Below are 20,758 nucleotides of genomic sequence, written 5' to 3'. Positions count from 1 at the left end.
CGCGTTTCGAAATCGGCAAGACCTGCGTTCGTGGTCTTCCCCACAGCTGGTGCACGTGGCCGGTGTGGTCGATGCCTTGCTCGGGTTTGGCAGAAGTCTTGCCTGCTTTGGAGGTTGCGGGTCGTTGGTGGACCTGTAGGACGTCATCCTCGTCCGAGGCATCGGACCTGGCGGTTCCTTGGATGCGGTGGACTGGTTTGGCACAGCGATCTTTGTGGGCCTTCTTGTACGTGGAAGCCTCCCGGACCGCCCTGTCCAGGTCATCCTGGCTGACCAGTTTCCGGCGTAGCTTGGGCTCTCAGAGGCCCACCAGGAACTGGTTCAGCAAGGTGTCCGCGAGCTGTGGGAAGGCGCAGTTGGTGGCCGCTCGCCTGAGCCCGGCCAAGAAATCGGAGGCCGATTCGTCAGGGCCTTGGACCCTCACACAAAAGTCCATGTGCTCGGCAAATTTCGTGGTCTTAGGCGAAAGGTGGTCGGTCAACGCTTTCACCAACACTCCTTTGTCTTTTTGGGTGAGATGAGGTCCTTAAGCAGTAGAATGGTGCCCATGCCGCACAACTGTAAGAAGTGAGCTTTTTTCTTCCCCTCGTCCGTGATGCCGTGGCAGTCAAAATAGTTTTCCAGGATTTCGATCCAGGTCTCCCACTCAGTGGGGTGGGAGATGTCGAAAGCGGCGATGTTGCTCTGGGTGGTCGCCATTGCGCTGCGGCCACGTGGCTGGAGTAGCTCAGGAACAGCGGCGGCGGAGGAAAAGTCGTGGCAAGCTCTGCTGCTCTCGGGGTCAGCAGGGTTAATTTTGGAGCCTGGAGCGAAGTGGTGAGCAGCAGCCGGAGACTCTGGTTGCGGAGCGGAGCGACTCGCGGAGGTCTCGGCATCGGGGCTCGATGCGGTGCTCGGTTCAGCGTCAGGTCGTTGTTCATGGGGTTGTAGATCCCATCCTCGTCGCCAGTGAAAAGTATGCACACGGAGAATGATTTCAGCTAAGCATACCTTTATTTAGTCAGGAACAAGACACCTTACCCGGCTTGCAGGCCGGGTTATATTCCCTCAGGGAAACCCACCACAAAACACCCCCCCACTCCCGATAGGCTATTTACAGTAACCAAGAGACATATTGGCCTCTTGGTCCCGGAAACTCTTGACCTGATACACTACACCTGGAGATCAGTTTTAATACCAGGAGATCTCCAGCTACCACCTGGAGGTTGGCTACCATACTAAAAATCATGAGAAATGGGGTGGGAGGTGGAGGGGAGTGAAATGACTGAATTGAAGAGGGGCACACAATGGGATGACCATGACTTTGAACAAATAAATAAAACATGTGGCTCTTGCCCTGCTCCCTCCCCCCCATCCAACTGTGATTAATTTGCTATGGTCATTTCCCAAATGTCTGCCTGATGAAAAAGCCCCCCCTCCTCACACCACACCATGCCTAGGAGGAAAGGCCTTTCCCGTGGCTACCAATCTGCAGACTGCAGGGATGTACTAAAAGGAAGGACGGGATCGCCCATTGGAAACAATGGGAAACACTTGAAGGCCCATTGGAAATAATGGGAGCCAGGAATGCCAATTGACTTGTATGGGCTCCATTGAAATACAGTACAGCTGCGGTGCCTCAAGTGGTTAAGACGCTGAACAGCAGGCTGTGGAAGGTCGGTAGTTCAGCAGTTCGAGACCCGAGTGTGCCGCATGACGGAGTGAACTCCCATCTCTAGTTCCAGCTCCTGCCAACCTAGCAGTTCGAAAGCAAGATATTGCAAGTAGATAAATAGGTACCGCTTCAGTGGGAAGGTGCACCTTGGTGCATTCCGTGCACCTTGGTGTTTAGTCATGCTGGCCACATGACCACGGAAATGTCTTTGGACAGCACTGGCTTTTCGGCTTTGAAACAGAGATGAGCACCGCAACCCTAGAGTCGGATTCGACTGGCAAGAAGAGTTGCAAAGAAAATGTGGAATGGATTTTCCATTAGGATCTCTGGGCCCAAATAGACTACTCTGGGACTGGAATGACATGCCCCAACTTGGAATGAGAGCCCCTAGGAGTAACAGAAGTGTTCTGGAACTGGGACGAGAGGCCCGAGAGTGGAATGACAGATCCAGGGGGTAGCAGAAGCATTCTGGAACTGGAATGACAGGCCCCAGAGTGGAAAGACAGCCCCTGGGAGTAGCAGAAGTGTTCTGGAACTGGAATGACAGGCCCCAGAGCAGAATGACAGGACCTGTCATTCCATTCCCAGAGTACTGCTGCTACCCCCAGGGGCTTTCATTCCACTCTAAGGCCTCTCATTCCAGTCCCAGAAAACATGTGCTACCTCCAGGCCCTATCATTCAACTCCGTGGTCTCTCATTCTAGTCACAGAACACTCCTGCTACTCCAAAGGGTTGTCATTCCACTCCATGGTCTCTCATTGCAGTCAATTCCACATTTTCTTTGCAACTCTACTTGTACTGTAATGTATTTCAATGGAGCCCATGCAAGTCAATTGGCATTCTTTTTTTATTTCCAATGGGCCTTCAAGTGTTTCCCATTGTTTCCAATGGGTGATCCCGTCCTTCCTTTTAGTACATCCCTGCAGTCTGCAGATTGGTAGCCACGGGAAAGGCCTTTCCTCCTAGGCACGGTGTGGTGTGAGGAGGGGGGGGGGCTTTTTCATCAGGCAGACATTTGGGAAATGACCAAAGCAAATTAATCACAGTTGGGTGGGGAGGAGGGAACAGGGCAAGAGCAATCCTGTCCTTCCTTTTAATACATCCCAGACTGCAGTCCTGCCAATCACCCCCCCTTGCACAGTCTTGCATGCTTCTTTCATTCGGGGAAATCATAATGCTTCACATTTGATTGCATCAGCCGCCCCCCCCCCGCCCCACAACTTCTTCAGCTGAGCCCTCTGTGAGCTCAGTGCTCCGGATGAGCCGACAGCTGGCAAGGAACCCCCAGCAGCAGAGGCTCAGCTCTCCAGTCGGAAGCAGCTCATCCTTCTCAGCGGGCGGGGCGTGACATGCCGCCCTCCCCATCCCCCTCTGGGAGCACCCGCCCAGTCCTGCAGGGCACAGGGGAGAGGCGGCCTAGGCATAGCGGGGCAGCCACCGTGTGGGTCTCCTCCCTCCCTCCCTCGACAGAATCAGGAGAAGGCGATCCGCCTCTGCACCCGGAGGGAGGCCTAGCAGGGAGTAGGCTTGCTCTCGGCTGGCCACGGAATGGTGCGGTCTTGGCCAAACTTGTTGCCGGGCCCGGGAACTTCTCACCTTCTGGGGAAGGGCAGGCAGGGGCGCAGGCGAGGCAGGCCCAGAGGAGCCCCTTTCGTCAGCTTGCTTAAGTTAACCAACCTTTCCAGCAGGGGGCGGGGCACAGGTTCCAACTTCCGACATGTTCTCTGGGGAGCGGGCAGGACTCGGGAGGCACAGCGAGTGGCTGAAATGGTGGGCTGCAACTGCATGTGTGCAGCATGTGCGGCTTCAGTTCCACTTTTACGAAGGCAGAGCGACCAAGGACGAGCAGCACAGGCGCAGCAGGGCTTTGGTGAGGCGGGGAAGGGGTGGGGTGGTTGGAGAGCGTGGCGTCCCCTTACGGGGCCACTCTAGGCAGCTGCCTAATTTCGTCTATGGGTGGTCCAGCCCTGGCAGCTGCCACCAAAAGCCCTGAAGCGACAGCTGCACTGCCATGCCAACACTCTCAGAGATCCACCAAAGCTAGGAGGGGGAGGGGGTAACAGGAAGAGCTGACCCCCAAGCTGCAGGCCATCACTGTGACCTGTGAGCTCCCAGGTCATGCCCCCACCCCATTAGAGGTCCACCAAAGCTAGGAGGGGAAGGGGGTGAGTGGGAAGAGCTGCCCCCCAGCTGTAGGCTGCCACTGTGACCCATTAGCTGAACAAAAGAAAGTAGGGATCAGGGTTGGTGGACCGCTGCCACCTAAAAAAGCCACACTGCTGCCCAAAGGCCCCATGGCTTACCCATAAGCCCCTGGAGTCCCCTACTGATGCCTGCTAACCTTGCCTGCATGAGTTGGCATCCCAACCCTGCATCCCCCCGGCCCAGCCACAGGACCTCTGTCTTTGATGGATTTAATCTCAGCTGTCTCTGTTTCAACCAACTAACCATGCCCCCCAAACACTTAGCCAGTTTTCAGGGGCAGTGTTCAGATGGCACTTATCAACAGATAGAGCTGAGTGTCATCAGCATACTGGTGACACCCAAGCCCAAAGCTCTACACCAGCTGGGTGAGAGGGCACATAAAGATGTGAAAATAACATCAGGGAGAGGATTTCCCCCTGGGGGACACCACATACCAGTGGATATCATGGTGAAACTCCCTCTCCTAGTGCTACCCTCTGTCCCAGTTCTTGGAGACAGGAGACAAGCCATTGCAAGGCTGTTCCCTGGATCCCCAAGCCAACGAGGCCATGGGTCAACAGATCATGATCAACCATGTCAAACGCTGCTGACAAATCAAAGTAATATCAGCAGTGCTGACCCACCTTGATCCAGCTGTCTGCAAAGGTCATCTGTGAAAGGAACCAATGCCATCACTGTCCCATGGCCAGGGCAGAAACTAGATTGAAAGGGATCCAGGACCGAGGTGTCATCCAGGAAAACCTGGAGCTGCTCCTCTACCACTCTCTCAACTACCTTAACACAGAACCACACTTAATGTGTTGTGGAAGCAGCAGACACATTGCTGCATTCGGACAACCAAACAAAGCTTAGAGGGAATCTTGGAACTCCCAAAGGTTCTTCTCTTACGTACATTGTTGTGATCCCTGGTTATAGCAACTTGGGTTACTAACTCCAGGTCAGTGTTCCCTCTAAGCTGAGTTAGTGTGAGCTAGCTCACAGTTTTTTAGCCTCCGGCTCACACATTTTTGTCTTAGCTCAGGAAGAATGGCTCCAGAGCAAACTAATTTATGCAGCAGCCAAATCGACCGCTCACAACTTTAATGCCAGTAGCTCACAAAGTAGAATTTTTGCTCATAAGACCCCACAGCTTAGAGGGATCATTGCTCCAGGTTTTGGGAAATTACTGGAGATCTGGGGGTAGGGCAGGGTTTGGGGAAACCATTTTTAAAGGCAACAATTTTAAATATTAAACATAACAAGAACAAAATACAAAAGGGTGGAAACAGTTCTATCCCTTCATGCACGCATCATAGGGGAAGACTTCTTGGTTTGAAACATAGCATAACATACTGTGATGTCCAAACTGGACAAAATGACAAACTGGTTTGTTTCTTGCTTACCAACACATTGTGCTATGTTCCAGCTGTAAGCCAGTTGCATGGGGAAGTGCATCAGCTTGAGACCTCTGGCAGTCATTCATCTGAATACATCTGAATACACACCACTGAGTTTAACAAAGATCTGTTTATATAGGGAAACGTTGCTGGAAGCTCCAGAGCAAATTAACTAATGCAATTAACCACGACACACTTAACATACCTCTACTTGTGTTTTGGATTTAGTGCATACTGTATCTCTAGACAGAGGAAGAACCAGTAGTGGAGGCAATAGTGAAAGGATTGCCAGTTCATGTTGTGTTGACTTCCTTGCTTTCCCCTGGTTTGCTCTGAGGTTTCCAAAAACCACTTTCCTCTGAACTTTCCAGAAATATTGGCATTAAAGCAGGTTTACCCATAGTTCGGGGTGGAAGGTTCAGATTTCTGAACATCGCTATTTTCCTTTCCTATCTCTAGCCACCCTCCATCCCTCCCACCACCAGCAAGCTTTTTTCCAGCTTTTTTTAAAAACAAGAGTAATATACCCACTACTGTACAGTAACACTGAGAGTGACAATGAGTCCACAATGAGGAATCATCCCTATGTGGGAGCAGTTCTGTTATATCTCATTTAACACACACACACAGAGAGAATTCTCAGATTTCTTATGACTAATTCCTTCTTCCCTTTTATGACTGCATTCTAGCTTTCCATGAAAGCTTCTCGAATCATAATTGCCATTTTTAAAACCCTTGCACAATGCAGTGCTGCTCATTTAGGCAATAGATCATATCATGCTGGGAAACAACTTCACCTGTAAGCGCTGCATTATTGGTCTAATACAGAGAACGACAACATGGTCTCATTCTTCATCTTCCTCTCTTAACAAGCATATCTGCTTTTCAATTGCCCCTTGAATTTTAATTCTTCCTACATTTGTGGTACACACGTGGTGAAGCAAAAGCAGGCTTCTGAGAAGACGTCCTGAAAATCCAAGTGACTCCTGTAACATGTGAATACGCCAATACTTCTAGCTTGTTAGACTTTCTGTGGCAGGCTAAAATAAATTGGGAGTGGTTTGGGGGCACTGAAGCATGTATTGTTTTGTTTGGGCATGGTAGCACAACATTCTCATAAGCTATAGCTATCAGGAGACTACAATAATGAATACAGTTCTTGTAGGAATGAGCTGGTGATATGTTATATGTGTATATAGATTTGTTTGAGTATGAGGGTAGGTAGTGCAGGGGATGGCAAGAAAGCAGACTGCTGCTCTGAGAATAGCATTATTGAAACAAACGAGTCTGCTTCTGAACTCCAACAAACATTGACTCATCACTATATACGATTTAGGCTTCATTTATAGATCTAGTTCACTAAATAGCTTGGCTGCTTATGTTTCAAGTTTGAAAGCAGTCCCTTGGAAAAATAGGAATTGATGGCTGTCAATGGAGTCATGTCAGTTCATGTGTCATTCATACAACTGTATTCTGGGGTCACTGCAGGTGGAAAACATTGGAGCAACTGGATCAGGCCATGAGCCATATTGTTAACATTTAAAGAGTTCAAGCAGGCCAAGGCTGAATCTACATCTGCTGTGTAAAGCACTTTCAGTCTGCTGTACCTCCGTTGTACTCTGTTCCCTTTCCCTCCCATTCTGGCTCAGAATAAAGGCTAGCTGTCTGCATCAGTCCTCACCATGGCAACCGTGGGGGAGCAGGAGGGACAGTGCGAGGGGGGGGCCCTCCCAGGGTGCCAGCACGGCACTACGCTGTGGGGAGGAAACGGCACCCAAGACTCCCCTGCAGAAAGTAAAGGGGGGGTGACCTGGTGGAGGGGGGCAGAGGGGGGCTGGAAAGTAAACAACTGGGTGGGCGTGCTTCTAACTCACCAGCAAAAAAATATATGATCACAGAAAAATGTTCCCTGGCTGCTTTTAAACACACAGACGACTGGGCAGGGAGAAGAAGAATTTGGTTCCAGTTGTCTGCTTTTTGCTCACAGCATCTCAAGGGCAGGGAGGAGCAATTGGAACTGCTTTAAACGATATCCAGATAATGCAGTGAGACACTATAGTGACCTCGGAGTTGCCACTACGGGGCAATAAAATGATGCAGGTAGCCAATGCTGAGTCGATACAATAGGAAGGCAATGGCGGCATGAAATGTAGACAGGAATTTGTGAGACGATGTGAAATTGAAGGGAAAGCAGCAGGAAAGACCAATGCAGATTGGACACAAGTGATGAGTTCTATTACAGCTTAGCTCTGGCTTTCTTTAAAACCTCACAGAGGACGACAAAGACACCTCTGTTCTTTTTATCTCTATCTCAGAGATAGTCTTGGTCACTGCAGAAGGATGTTCAAGTCTAGGCTTTGTGTTTTCTATGGAGGTTTGCTCCTGTATGACACAGAAACACAAGAAACTACAGTACCCCAGTAAATCAATTGCTTTCACTGCTAGGCATAGAAAGGGGAAACTAAAATGATAAGTGTTAGCAGAATATTCCCTATCAAGAAAGGATGGAATATTTAGAGATTTGTGGGGGGGTAAAATGATTATGGGGACTGTTGCATGGAAAGAGTGGAGAGAGAAATCTATAAAAATCTAGAACACAGTGACAGGGGGAAAAAGCTGATTGGTGGTAGATTCAAGATAGAAAAAAGGATTACTTCTTGAAGCACTGCATACTTAATTTGTGCTACCACAAAATGGGGTGGTGGCTACCAGTATTCCCTCTAAGATGAGTTAGTGTGAGCTAGCTCACAGTTTTTTAGCCTCTGGCTCACACCTTTTTGTCTGAGCTCAGGAAGGATGGCCCCAGAGCAAACTAATTTATGCAGTAGTCTAATTGCTCCTTCAAATCTTTAATGCCAGTAGCTCACAAAGTAGAATTTTTGCTCACAAGACTCCATAGCTTAGAGCAGAGGTGTCAAACTCATTTGTTATGAGGGCCGTATCTGACATAAATGTCATTTTGTCGGCCGGGCCATGTGTACCATCAAATGTAATGTCAAGTACCAGAGAAATATAAACTTTATAAATATAAACTTTATAAAGGCAAACCTAAATAACAATATATATTTTTAACTCAAAATACAAACAAAAGCAATTGATTCCTAGCAGTGAAAGCAATTGATTTACTGGGGTACCCACAAAAGCCCCAATAAATGTATTTAATAACACACAACTAGTCCCCCCCTCCCCCCCACACGGGATACTATAAAAGGAAGAGTACCTTACATTTCCATCCATACCAGTTGCTTGTGAGCCTGGTAAGAACCCTGGATGGTCCGGTTCCGGCCCCCGGGCCTTATGTTTGACACCCCTGGCTTAGAGGAAGTATTGGTGGTTACTGGTGTAGATGAGATATAAAAGACGGGTCAGATTAATTCCTGATTTATACTCAATTTGTATAGTATATTGCATGTATAATGTATGTTATTTGTACATATGATGGGTTGGATCCAGCACAAATTTTCCACTTGTGGTAGAGGTTTTATGCAAATGTGGCAGCTGCTTGCACTAAGTCAACATTGTATCCTCACTTGTGTTTCTGCTTGAGCAAGATCTTGTGTAACTAAAGTTAGAACACTATAATATACAAGTGGGAACCTGCAAGAAACTTGTGGGAGTGGCTATCCCATTCTCCACACCTTTGCTTCCTCCCCTCTCGCCCTACCTCTCACTTTTTCTCCCTCCTGCCATCCCTTTTCTTACTCTCTCTCTCCCCTCCATGCCTGTCACTTCCTTTCTGCCCCCACCCCATCACTCTTTTTGCCCCTGTCACTCTCCCCCACTCAGCAGCAGTGGCAGCAGCCAATCTCCAGGAATTACAATGGATTGCCCAAATACAGAGATCAGTTCCTCTTAGGGTTGCCAGCTCCATGTTGGGAAATTCCTGGAGATTTGGGGGTGGAGCCTTGGGAGGATGAGGTTTGAGCTTGGAAGTGACCTCAGCAGGGTATAATACCATAAATTCCACCCTTCAAAGCAGCCATTTTCTCAGGGGGAACTGATCTCTGCCATCTGGAGATAAGTTATAATTCCAGGAGATCTCCAGCCCTCACCTGGAGGTTGGCAATTTTGGTTTCCCTGGAGGAACTGACTGCTTTGGAGGTGTAGTCTATGGCATTATATCTGCCTAAAGTCCCTCCCTGCCTCAATTCCCACCATCCCCAGGCTCCACCCCACAAATATCCTGGAATTTCCCAACCTGGAGTTGGTATCCCTATCTCCTTCCCACCCAACAGCCAACCTACCTTTATCTGCCCCTCTGTCTTCAGCTTTTCATCTCCTTTCCTCCTGCAGCTTCTACTGTGGGAAACTATGGTCTTTCAGTGGGGACTAAAGCAGTTCACATTATTCTCTCCTCCTTTTTATCCACACAACAACCCTATGAGGTCGGTTAGGCTGCATGTATGTGACTGGTCCAAAAACACCCAGAGAGCTTCCACAGCATGATGGGGATCTAAACCTGGGTCTCACAAACCCTACTCTGAAGCTCTGACTGGCTTTCATAGGGTGGCTGCTGTTGAACGGTAGCAAGCAGCCAAGCCTAGTTGAATCATGCAAGTCAGGTGGCCTCAAGTCCCCCAGAGGATGCTGCTAGGCCTAGGTTTGCCAGCCTCCAGCTGGGACCTGAAGAATTAAAACTGAACTCCAGACAACATAGATCTGTCCCCCTGGAGAAAATTGATGGTCTCTGTGGCATTATATTCACCTGAGGCCTTTCCCTCCCCAAACTCTGCACTCCTCAGACTTCACCACAGAATCTCTAGGAATTTCCCAACTTGGAGCAGGCTGTCCTAGTCCTGGCTCCAAAATAGGCCTGGAAAGTGTCCTGCCCCCTCCCCCTGCCTTTTTAACCCAATCCTCCCTTTATTTAGCCATTGATACTGCAGGAGGAATCCTCCCCAATCCAGCTTCAGTTCTGCTTTTGCTTCCTGCCATCTTCCCCCAGTTATCATCTCTCTCTGTCTCTCTGGCTATCAGCCAAACTATCTCTCACTGTCAATGTGGCAGGGCCTGGAGTAGGTTCCTGGGTGGCCATTTCAAATGGTATTTGGGGATTCAACCCTTCCCAAGGTTTTTTCTTTTTGAATTTTTCTGCAGACCCAAAGAATTCCCTGAGTCTGTAGAAAAACCTGTTGGAGGAGAGTGTGCTCTCTGTTTGCAGAAATAAGTATCAGCACCACAGTTCCCTCTAAGCTGCACTAGGGAGCACTGGTGCACAAAATTTTAACAGACAGCTCAGACGTTGAGAGCTTCTGCTTACAAGACATTTTTTCCTCCATTGGAAACAATGGAGGATGGGGAAACCTCCTTCTGTGGCCCATAGAATTGGACCCCCTAGTCCAATCTTTTTGAATCTTGGGGGGAAGGTTGAGGAAAAACAACAGCAACTATGCTGCAAATGTAGTGTCTCTACCTAAAAATAACCACCCCAGAACCCTAGATACCCCCAGATTGATTCTCCATTATCCAAACAGTCCAAGGGATTTTGAAGGAAAAAATCCATCTTTGCTCAATCATGTGGTCCAATTTACAAAACAGTTCCTTGTCTTTCACGAGATGGCATTTCTAGGTGCCATAAAACAATCAGAGAGAACAGGAGCAGAGAGCAAGAGAGAGAGTCCCTCTCATTGGGATCAAACAATTATACCCCAATTCCAGTCACAAATTAGATGTGGCTGTTAGCCAATTGGAGTGGGCATGGGTGTGCCCAATTGTTGGTTGTCATGGCTACGTGTGGGGATAGGCAAGAAGTTTGGAGGCCACGCCTGCAAGCAATTGACCTAGTTTCTAGCTACTTCATTTAGTACGTGACTTATCGTATGTGGGGCCAGAAAGTGTAGCTATGAGGTCTGGCATTTGGCATGGAAGTGTGAAAGAATGTGGGTTTATGGCATGGCTATTTAGGCCATTTGGCCTTACCATGTGGCTAGCAAGAGGAAAAAAGGCACAGCACGTTATCAGAATGTAATCACAGGAGAAGGCATGGGACTTTTAGAAATCAATATTTCTATACAGGGTCCTATTGACTCTAATGGCTCTCATAGACTACAATGAGCTGTGGAAAGTGGGTGGGGATCGTATGCCCCTATTATGCTTTTCAGTATGATTTGTATGCTGCCTTGAGTCATGGGAAAAGTGGGATATAAATATTTGAATAAATAAGTAGTATTGGCAAGTTGATAACATTTAAGCAATTTCCTGTTTGTTAGGTTAGGCAGGGTCCTGTTTGTTCCACCTGTGTTATATTTGGTTGTCATATTTCACTAAAAAAAACCCAAAGCATACTGCAGACTGGGTGAAATTTGACTTGATTCTTTCTCTTACAATGTTTAAATTATTCTCAAAATATAGTTTGAATATAATTTAAGAGAATTTATTCTTTTTACAAGGTTATGGAAGTGATCTTGTAAAGAACTAATTGATGTGATAGTCAAAGGTCCCGTCCACACGAGGGGATTTGGGCCAGTTGCGGGCCAGTTCGGGGGCGGATCAAAGCAGCACGATCACACCACATCTGGGAAGCGTCCTGCTTCCGTGCCCGAACTGGCCCTTTCCCGCCCAAATCCGCCGCAAACTGAACCACCTACCTTGGTGGTTCAACTTGTAGGCGCGCTTCAAGCCGGGCGTTTGATCGCCGGCGCTTCCTTGCGCCGGCTCAACCCCGGCCCGGAGCCGAACTGCGCATGCTCGGACATGCGCAGTTCGGACGGCTCCCGTTCGGGCCGTGTTTTCTCCCCGGCGTTTGATCGCGCCGGGGAGAAAAGGCGCTGTGGCCAGGGGATCCATGGGATCCCGCCTCGATGTCTCAATGCTGGCGCGGCTTTTAAAAGCCGCGCCTTAAGAGGCTTTTCCCCTGCCGTGTGGCAGGGGCCAAATGTAGACTTACTCACAACTTCATTGCTACTAGCTTTTTAGGCTCATGAGGTAGAATTTCTGCTCACAACACTATGGAGCTTAGAGGGAACATTGAATTCCACATGCAGGGGGACTGTTGAGAATTATAGATAGCTAAATGGAAACTTCTAGTTCCATAGGGTAGAAAAGAAGCTTATAAATAAAAATAAATTAAAACTCCCTGTTCATAGGCAGTATACTATAAAAGAGCAGATTCCACTATACAAAGAATCCATTGCCTACATCCATCTAATCAATAGCTCAAGATATTGTTCTCCCTGTACCCCATAGAATTCAGTGGCCGAGTATGCTTAGCACTTGGATCAATAAGAAATTCTCACTCACTTTGCTTAGCCTTCTTCATTCACTAAACTTTGAAGCAACATGATTTTTCATCTACCATCTTGAAAACATGCCTAATAATTCCATATGGAAATGAAAACATTACATAATTCCATGTCTTTTAATAACTGGCTGTATATTACATGTCCTGTGAAGCTCATGTTATGCTTCAGCCCTGGTTGCATCCAGATGGTTCAAATCCTGGTTTAAACACGAAGTTCCACAGGTGAAAAAGCTGCTATCTGTCATCCTTAACTACTTCACAGGTTTGTTATGAGAATAACATGAGAGATATTCCTTTTGACTTCTGAAAAAGCTGTTTGGGGGATCATGGGATGCATGTAGATTTTTAAAAAATCACACGGCATGCGACTGCAGCAAGAAGACTTGTACAAGGAGAAAATCTGATACAGTGCAACCTCTCGTAGATATAGCTTTTTATATTTATTGTGGATATAGTTTTTTGTATAGTTTTTTATAATCATATCAAAGGACTACTACTGTACTGCAGCTAACAATAGCTGCATAGAAGATGTAATGTAGAGCTCAGAAAGTATTTTTAGCTGTTTTGGAGAAGATTGTTCATATCAGACTCTGATTTTTTTCTGATTAAACTGAGTCCTGAAGTAACAGATCCAGAGCAGATTTAAAAACAACAACAACAACCCTTTAAATTCCTGGCATAAGGATGGATAAAACATTCTTTATTGTCTGAAGTATACCTGTAAGTTAACTGTTGGTAAAGTGACAATAAATGTTTTAATTATTTCCCATCTGTTAGGATTTCAATTAGTAGCTGCTCAGTTTGGATAGCTACAGTTCTCATAATTTTACTTTGTATTCCCTACCCTAGCAAAAAAGAGTGCTTTGTTATTCAAGACTAAAAAAGATCTTTTTTTTTCCAAAAAGAAAAAAGAAACAAAACCATCCTTATTCTCTTATTGTGGCAGATGTTATATCTGACTAGTCAATTTCATATTCTCTACTGAGGGCCAGAAGAAATGTGTGCACATTTTTAAAACATATTCCTAATTTAAGTATACTTTAAGATGTACAGCACTTATTAACATAATGTGGTACAGTCCTCATGGTCCTCTAACATTTGTGAAGATGTTAAAGTGCTACCACGTCTAAATCTCCCTGCACATGCAAATGCATCAAATTTGGCATTGGAGTCCCGTATCTAGATTCCTGAAAGGGAGGGAGAGAAAGAGGGAGAGGAATAGTGGTGTCACTCAAAATGTATTATTGTGGGCTGTAGGTGTGATGAGGATTTTGAACAAGTTTTGGTATATTACTGAGATTGCAAAAGAGCTAGAAATACTACCAAACTTTGAGACAGAACAAAGACAACGGAGAAAGAAATAAGTGTCAAGATATTGCCCTTTAAGAACTGTAAGTGTTTGCTGAAGCAAGAGAGTTAATGTGCTTTAGCTGGATGAAGTTAGCATAGCAGGGCAGTTAGGCTAACACTTGTTACCAATCACCGGCTGATGTAAACTAGTGCAGCTGGCTACTGTCAAAGTCATCATGACTCAGGGAGATCTTGACAGCTGAGCATCTAAACTTGCCACATGCAAACCTCTAATTAGTTGGTAACTGGCTGACAGCTAAACTGCTATTTAGTAGGAAGCGAGGCAAGGCTAAAAGAAGGCTGAAGGTAACCACGCTGCATCTGCTCACAGTGTTGCTGGAGTGAGAGGCCGGGATGTTTGCAGGAGGCATTCCAAGCACCTTTTCAGGAGGCTCATCAGACCAGATAGATGGTATCTTTGCTACAAGACTGTTAAGCCGGAAAGAGGACTGCTACTCCAAGATACCAGCCCAGCATCTTCAGTTACTGCTGCTTTGAGCCAACTGCTTAGGATAAGTAACTTAGGCCCCGGTCACACGAGAGGTTTTGGGCTGGGAGAGGGATGGATCGGGGGTGCAGCAAACAGGCGCGATCCCACAGCGACATCTGGGAAGCGTGGCATGCCCGTTCCTGATCCAGCCCTTCCACCCAAAACCCCGCATCAAAAATAAACCACCTACCTAGGTGGTTCTTCGGGAAAGGGCGCATCAAGGCTGGCTGTGGGATCGCCGGCGCATCCTTCCACCGGTGCATCCCTGGCTCCTGGCCGAACTGCGCATGCTCAGACATGCGCACTTCGGCAGCCTCCCCCTCCCGACTGTCGCTTCCTCCCCAGCATCTGATCGTGCCAGGGAGCAATGGCGCCGCAGCTCAGGGGATCCGTGGGATCCCACTGCGGCGTCTCTATTTTGGTGCGGCTTTTAAAAGCCGCACTTTGCCCGGTTTTTTTCCTGCCGTGTGGCAGGGACCTTAGATAGACAGTTAGGTTTATGTTTCTTTGTGTTGTACCTCGTACACTCCCTTTCCTCTATGTTAGATACGAGACTCGAGGCAGCAGGTGAACAATGATAACAGCTTTATTTGAACACGAAGTCAGAAGAACCAGAACGAGACAAACTATGGAGCAACAGGCTCCTTTTTAAACTGTCTGGGCTTGGCAAGCCACACCCACAAGTCAGATATGGTCCAATCAAATACTGTACATAAAGACCAATCACTTTGCTTCCCTCCAGAACCTCCTTTGTTCTGATAGGTCGGTTTACAAAACCTTTGTCAGACTCAAGCTCAATACCTTCATACATTATATTCCATACAGAACACTCTACTTGTCTGTTTTTATTCGTTTATTGTTTTGTAATAAAAATATATCTTTTTAATTGGATTGAGTCACTGACCCATGAATTTGGCTATTGGTACTAATTAGGCTATAGGAATTGCAAACAGCAACCTCCCTCCCTTTATCCCTATTTGTGACTGGTTGAAACAACCCTGACTTGAGTAAACAACCCTGTAGTCTCTTAGACAGCCCAGAGAGGGGGCGATAACACAGAGGTGGAAGGGTGGGGTCATGAAAAAAAGAAATTAGCAATTTCAAATTTTGTGTTTTTCCCTCCTCCTAAAATGCATTTATGTTTGAAAATTGGTGGGTGCACGGGGAGGGGGGAGCAGAAGGTAGCCTCGCCTAGTGTGCAAAAAAACACCTGGCACTGGCCTTGGACTACTATGACATGTGGCTCAATATAGCATGCTCTGCCTTTTAGCTATTCATCACTATTTACTTATATGCTGGATGGAGGCAATGCTGTTTACCAGCCCCATCTCACACTGTAACATGGAGTTCAATAACAACAGAGTCAAATAAACCACAGGTTTAGTTCTCAGACCACTCAAGTATTGATCTACTCCCCTCCCCTCAGGCCAAAGAAAGAACAAGACAAATAAGTCAGTTCTACCCTAGAAACAACAAGACCGCTAGGTGAACTTAGATGGTTGCCTATGATGCCAGATTTTAAGGGGTCCCAAAAGGCAAAAGGAGCCTCCTCTGCTGGCTTAAAAGGGAAGCTTAACATTAACTGGCTTCTAGAATTTTCATGACTCTGATTTTCTATAGCTGCCATGATGGTCCATGGAAAGCTTTTGAAGAGCTTATATCTTTTTATTTTCACATTGATTTTTGGTGGGTTTGGGTTTTTTTGAATGACCAGTTAAGAAACTTTCATTATAGAATTCTCACTTTTCTCTCTATCGGAGGGCAGTGCCAAAGTTTTAGTTTGCCTACAGTGCCAAAAAAACCATGGGATGGCCCTGTTCCACACTATATTTTGTGCTGCTGAAGGATCCCTTTAAGAAATTGAACTGCAAGTAGAATTGAAACATGGACTCCACACAGCACCTCATCTACTGCTAGACACCCCCTAAAAATTTGGCAATTGCCATTCTCATGGGCAGGATGCTACTAATAAGTTTACTTGACAGTGAAGACTGTTCAACAAATCATATTTCTCCCCACAATTATCCCTTCAGCAATTGCTTACTTCCCAGCCCATTTTGTAGCTCAGTGTTCATGAATGGTCCCTTTATCTGTTGTGGGGGGGGGGGGAGGCAGCGGCAAGGCTTCAATTACTCCTTTTGTCTTTTGTATGGCCTGTGATGGTCTTTTGTGTGTGTGTGTGCAAATGTTATCATAATTACATAATTAAGTTATTGCCATAATTAGAAGTTTGTTGTTTTTAATGAGCAAACTTTGCAGGCAAAAGAAATGTAGTAATTAAAGCTTCCCACTACCTCCCCCCACAAAGAAGAAACTGAATAGAAATATGTTTATATCAAGGTATATATGTTTATACTGAGGTAGCAATAGGAAGTAACCAGTGAAGCACCACAGAAAATCACAAGCTGATTTGAAACAATAGCAGTGATTGCTTCAGATTCTCTATTTTGGCAACTGGTGTCAAAGAAAAGCATCAGTTATATGAAATTGCCTTCTACTGGCTGAGACCCACAATTTGCTACCCATATACTATCTACTTTGATTGACAACAGCCCCGGTCACACTGGGGAAAAAGGTGCGGCTGAAGTGCGGCTTTTTTGAGCCGCATCAAAAGAGAAGCGCGACAGTGGGATCAGACAGATTCCCCAAGCCGCCGTGCAGTTGCTCCCTGGCATGATCAGATGTGGGGGGGAAGCCACAGATCGGTGAGCGAGGCGAGCCCGCTGCGCATGTGTGCGCCTGCGCAGTTTGGCTGGGGGCCTCACATGCTGCTGAAGACGGACGCACCGGTCCATCCATACTTCTTCAGGCACTCTGTCTATCAAATCTAGTCAAACCTATTGTTCACCTCCACTGTATATTCATCAGTGATATGCTCTGGGTCAAACCTGAATGGCCTAGTGGTTTAAGAACATAAGAACATAAGAGACGCCAATGTTGGATCAGGCCAAAGGCCCATCCAGTCCAACACTCTGTGTCACACAGTGGCCAGAAATACCAGTGCCATCAGGAGGTCCAGCAGTGGGGCCAGGACATTAGAAGCCCTCCCACTGTTGACCCCCCCCCCAAGCACCAAGAAGACAGAGCATCACTTGCCCCAGAGCCCCTAGCTATACCTTGTGGCTAATAGCCACTGATGGACCTCTGCTCCATATGCTTATCTAATTCCCTTTTGAAGCCGTCCATGCTTGTAGCACCCACCACTTCCTGTGGCAGTGAATTCCATGTGTTAATCACTCTTTGGGTGAAGAAGTACTTCCTTTTATCCGTTCTAACCCGACCGCTCAGCAATTTCATGGAGTGCCCACGGGTTCTTGTATTGTGAGAAAGGGAGAAAAGTACCTCTTTCTTTACCTGCTCTTTCCCATGCATAATCTTATAAACCTCGATCATGTCACCCCTCAGTCGTCTTTTCTCCAAGCTAAAGAGCCCTAAGCGCTTTAACCTTTCCTCATAGGGAAAGTGTTCCAACCCTTTTATCATTCGAGTTGCCCTTTTCTGCACTTTTTCCAAAGCTATAATATCCTTTTTAAGGTGTGGTGACCAGAATTGCACACAGTATTCCAAATGAGGTCTCACCATTGATTTATATAGGGGCATTATGATATTGGCTGATCTGTTTCCTTCCTTCCTTCCTTCCTTCCTATCCAAGATTTCAACTAGAGATTGCCAGTCTTGGACCTTATATGTGCAAAGATGGTGGTGGGGAGGGATTTGGAATAGTGGACAGGAGAGGAGAAGTTACAACAAAGTTAGTTAGGGCCTGAGGGTCAGAAATCAAAGTGCTGGTAAAAAGGCCTAGTCCTGTATGGGAAAGGGCATATTTTGCAGGAAGCTAGAAGTTTGGTGGTGGTGTATGATTAAGTTAACATAGGACATAGAGGGATTGATCTCTAGGGAGAATGGGTGGGTGGTATCTATGGGGCATGCGGAATGTATCTGTGATCTGCTCTGTGCTTACAGTTACTAGCCATATGGATACCTATATATATGACGCATACAGATAGGAATGTTGTCTCACATTTGCCATAAAAGAAGTCAAACTCTATTATGTCACAAGTGGCAGATTAGGCCATGATACTTTAGAAGCGCAAAAGGTGGGTGCCTATTTTCAAATGTATGCACCCTACATAATGTTATAAACCGATCTTTGGATGTAAATGGTTAAATTTACAGTCAGGTGCTGTCTACAGAGCTTGTAGGAGGCACTGTATTTTAATTGTAATTATGTTGTAACAGTGTCCCATGACACTGTTGTTTTCACAGTCTGGATTAGCCCTTTAAAATTCTTTCCATCTTGTTCACTGTTTATACAGTGGAATGCATGAATCCAGAAATCACACTTAGGTTGGGAAATGACACATGGTGAATAAAATGTTCATTAAAATAAAAACACAACAGCTTGTGTTTTTGCCAGGTCCAAGAAAGATTCATTTAGTGCACAGCTCTGAAATGAAATAGTGAGCCACCAACTTAGTTAAATTGGTGGCCAGAGGGCAAGCCCGCATGGTGGCTGTAGTTCATTCTCAATGTTCATCGAGCACAAGAAACCCTCAGCACAACCTGGATGGCTGACTGAACTGGAGGTTTGAAAGTACTACAGCACCACCTACTGCACATTCCTTGACAAGGTATCATTTTTTTTAGTAAACTCAATACTGTATCTTGCTTTAGATAAAAAATATGACTGCTTATCAATAACAGCAACAACAATAACAACAACAACAATACACTATTATTATTATCTAGCATCCATATTTTGATGGTCTAGCAAATGCATGATACCTTTAGACTACTGCTTGTCATGGAACAGCATCCAAAGAACATGGAACACCATCCACAGTCTCAGGAACTGCTCTTCATTATACAAAGCAAACAAAGGGACAAAACACAGAACTATATTTTACTGGTTACTATCCTGAGGCCTTACCAGAGAGAACTAAATGATTTCCTATAGTTTAAAAAAAAATATTCTGCATTTTCTATTTACTATCCTAAGACCACAAATCCCACAATCCTAGACCCCTATTATTTTGAATGCTGTCACTATCAGTGCCTGAGGGGAGAGGATCATCTGGTGGCCTGTTCTAAGTAGAAAAAGAAGAAGAAGAGAAGAGATTGGATTTATACCCCGCCCTTCACTACCCAAAGGTGTCTCGGAGCGGCTTACAAACTCCTTTCCCTTCCCCTCCCCACAACAGATACCCTGTGAGGTGGGTGGGGCTGAGAGAACTCTGACACAAACTGCTCTTTTTCAAGGACAGCTGTGCCAGAGCTTGTGACTGACCTAACGTCACATCAGCAGGTGCAAGTGGAGGAGTGGGGAATCAAACCCGGTTCTCCAGATTAGAGTCCGCGCACTTAACCACTACACCAAACTGGCTCTCAGTACCTGCAATGAAAGAAATGAAGTTGGTTACTAAGGAGCAGTCCCCCCTCCCATGACAACCATGAGTCTGTGTAATTCCCTACTCCAGGAACTTGCCTTGCCCACTCATGCTTGGCCTTTATGGCTTTAATGTGTTGTGTTATATGAGGATACAAGCAAGAAAAATAGAATAGAAAACACTAAAACCATACATACAAACACTTACATGAAATAGTGTCATTACTGTTTCAGGGTTTGCTTTTATTTTTTAATGAACTATTAATCTCCTCATTATTAAATTTATTTTGTTGATTTTACTGTTTAAATTTTTGTACTATTGTTAGCTTCTTTGACTGTTAAACTAGATTAGTGGAAATCCCTAGATCTTTTGTTGTTGCTGCTGGATACTTTCATTTTCTGAAGAATCTACATTCCTAATATCCAAGAAAACAAGGATAGAGAGGCTCTGAGTATTGCTATTGCCTATTGGTACCTACAAGACAGTATGCCCACATGTACAATAATGCTTCCTCAGATCCTATTCCCCAGGACTGCTTATCTAGCTGAGATATACTGATGACATCTCTCCACAATAAAGCTCCATGGAAGGACAGTCTTGATATTTTTGTTGATAATTTCACTAGGATTTTTTTATAATTCCACCAAGTATTCAACAACTTGCAATCCACCATTAACCTGAGTCTGCATCAGTTCATATAGCATTGTAAGTATTTGGTGGATTTATACCTGAAACCCAGCCGCTACTACATATATGCTTCCAACACCTACCTAGATTATACCACATGATCCATTGTCTACCTACCCAATAATACAACTGTATTTGTTCCAATTCCTTGGATAGGAATTCAAACATGAAGAGTTTACATTATGAATTTTTGCAGTGAAGAAACAGACTGATAAATCTGGTACCCAAGACAAACAGCAGATCATGATTTATCACGTACACTTCACAATAAAAACAGCTCTGATGCACTAGCAGTCATCTATAGCCTACCCAGTACAATGGCACTTTTCAATGATGCAAGTATCACAGTTATTTATGCTCTCCTTAAT

At 45.8% G+C, this 20,758-nt stretch overlaps 1 protein-coding gene across 1 annotated transcript in view; it reads right to left on the bottom strand.

The window, feature by feature from the left end:
• Window positions 1-486: 486 nt before the first annotated feature.
• Window positions 487-20,758, bottom strand: part of LOC107119272 (uncharacterized protein K02A2.6-like) — a gene marked incomplete at its 5' end in the record, with an annotated part of 28,205 nt that continues 7,933 nt past the window's right edge. Inside the window, 1 exon segment of the mRNA XM_015421739.1 lies at window positions 487-803. Within this exon segment, the coding sequence (XP_015277225.1) occupies window positions 487-803 (317 nt within the window).

This window comes from Gekko japonicus, unplaced genomic scaffold, assembly GCF_001447785.1.
Source record: "Gekko japonicus isolate JY-2015 unplaced genomic scaffold, Gekko_japonicus_V1.1 scaffold3698, whole genome shotgun sequence".
Taxonomy (NCBI): Eukaryota; Metazoa; Chordata; class Lepidosauria; order Squamata; family Gekkonidae; genus Gekko; species Gekko japonicus.
This window is presented reverse-complemented; position numbering and strand designations above follow the sequence as displayed.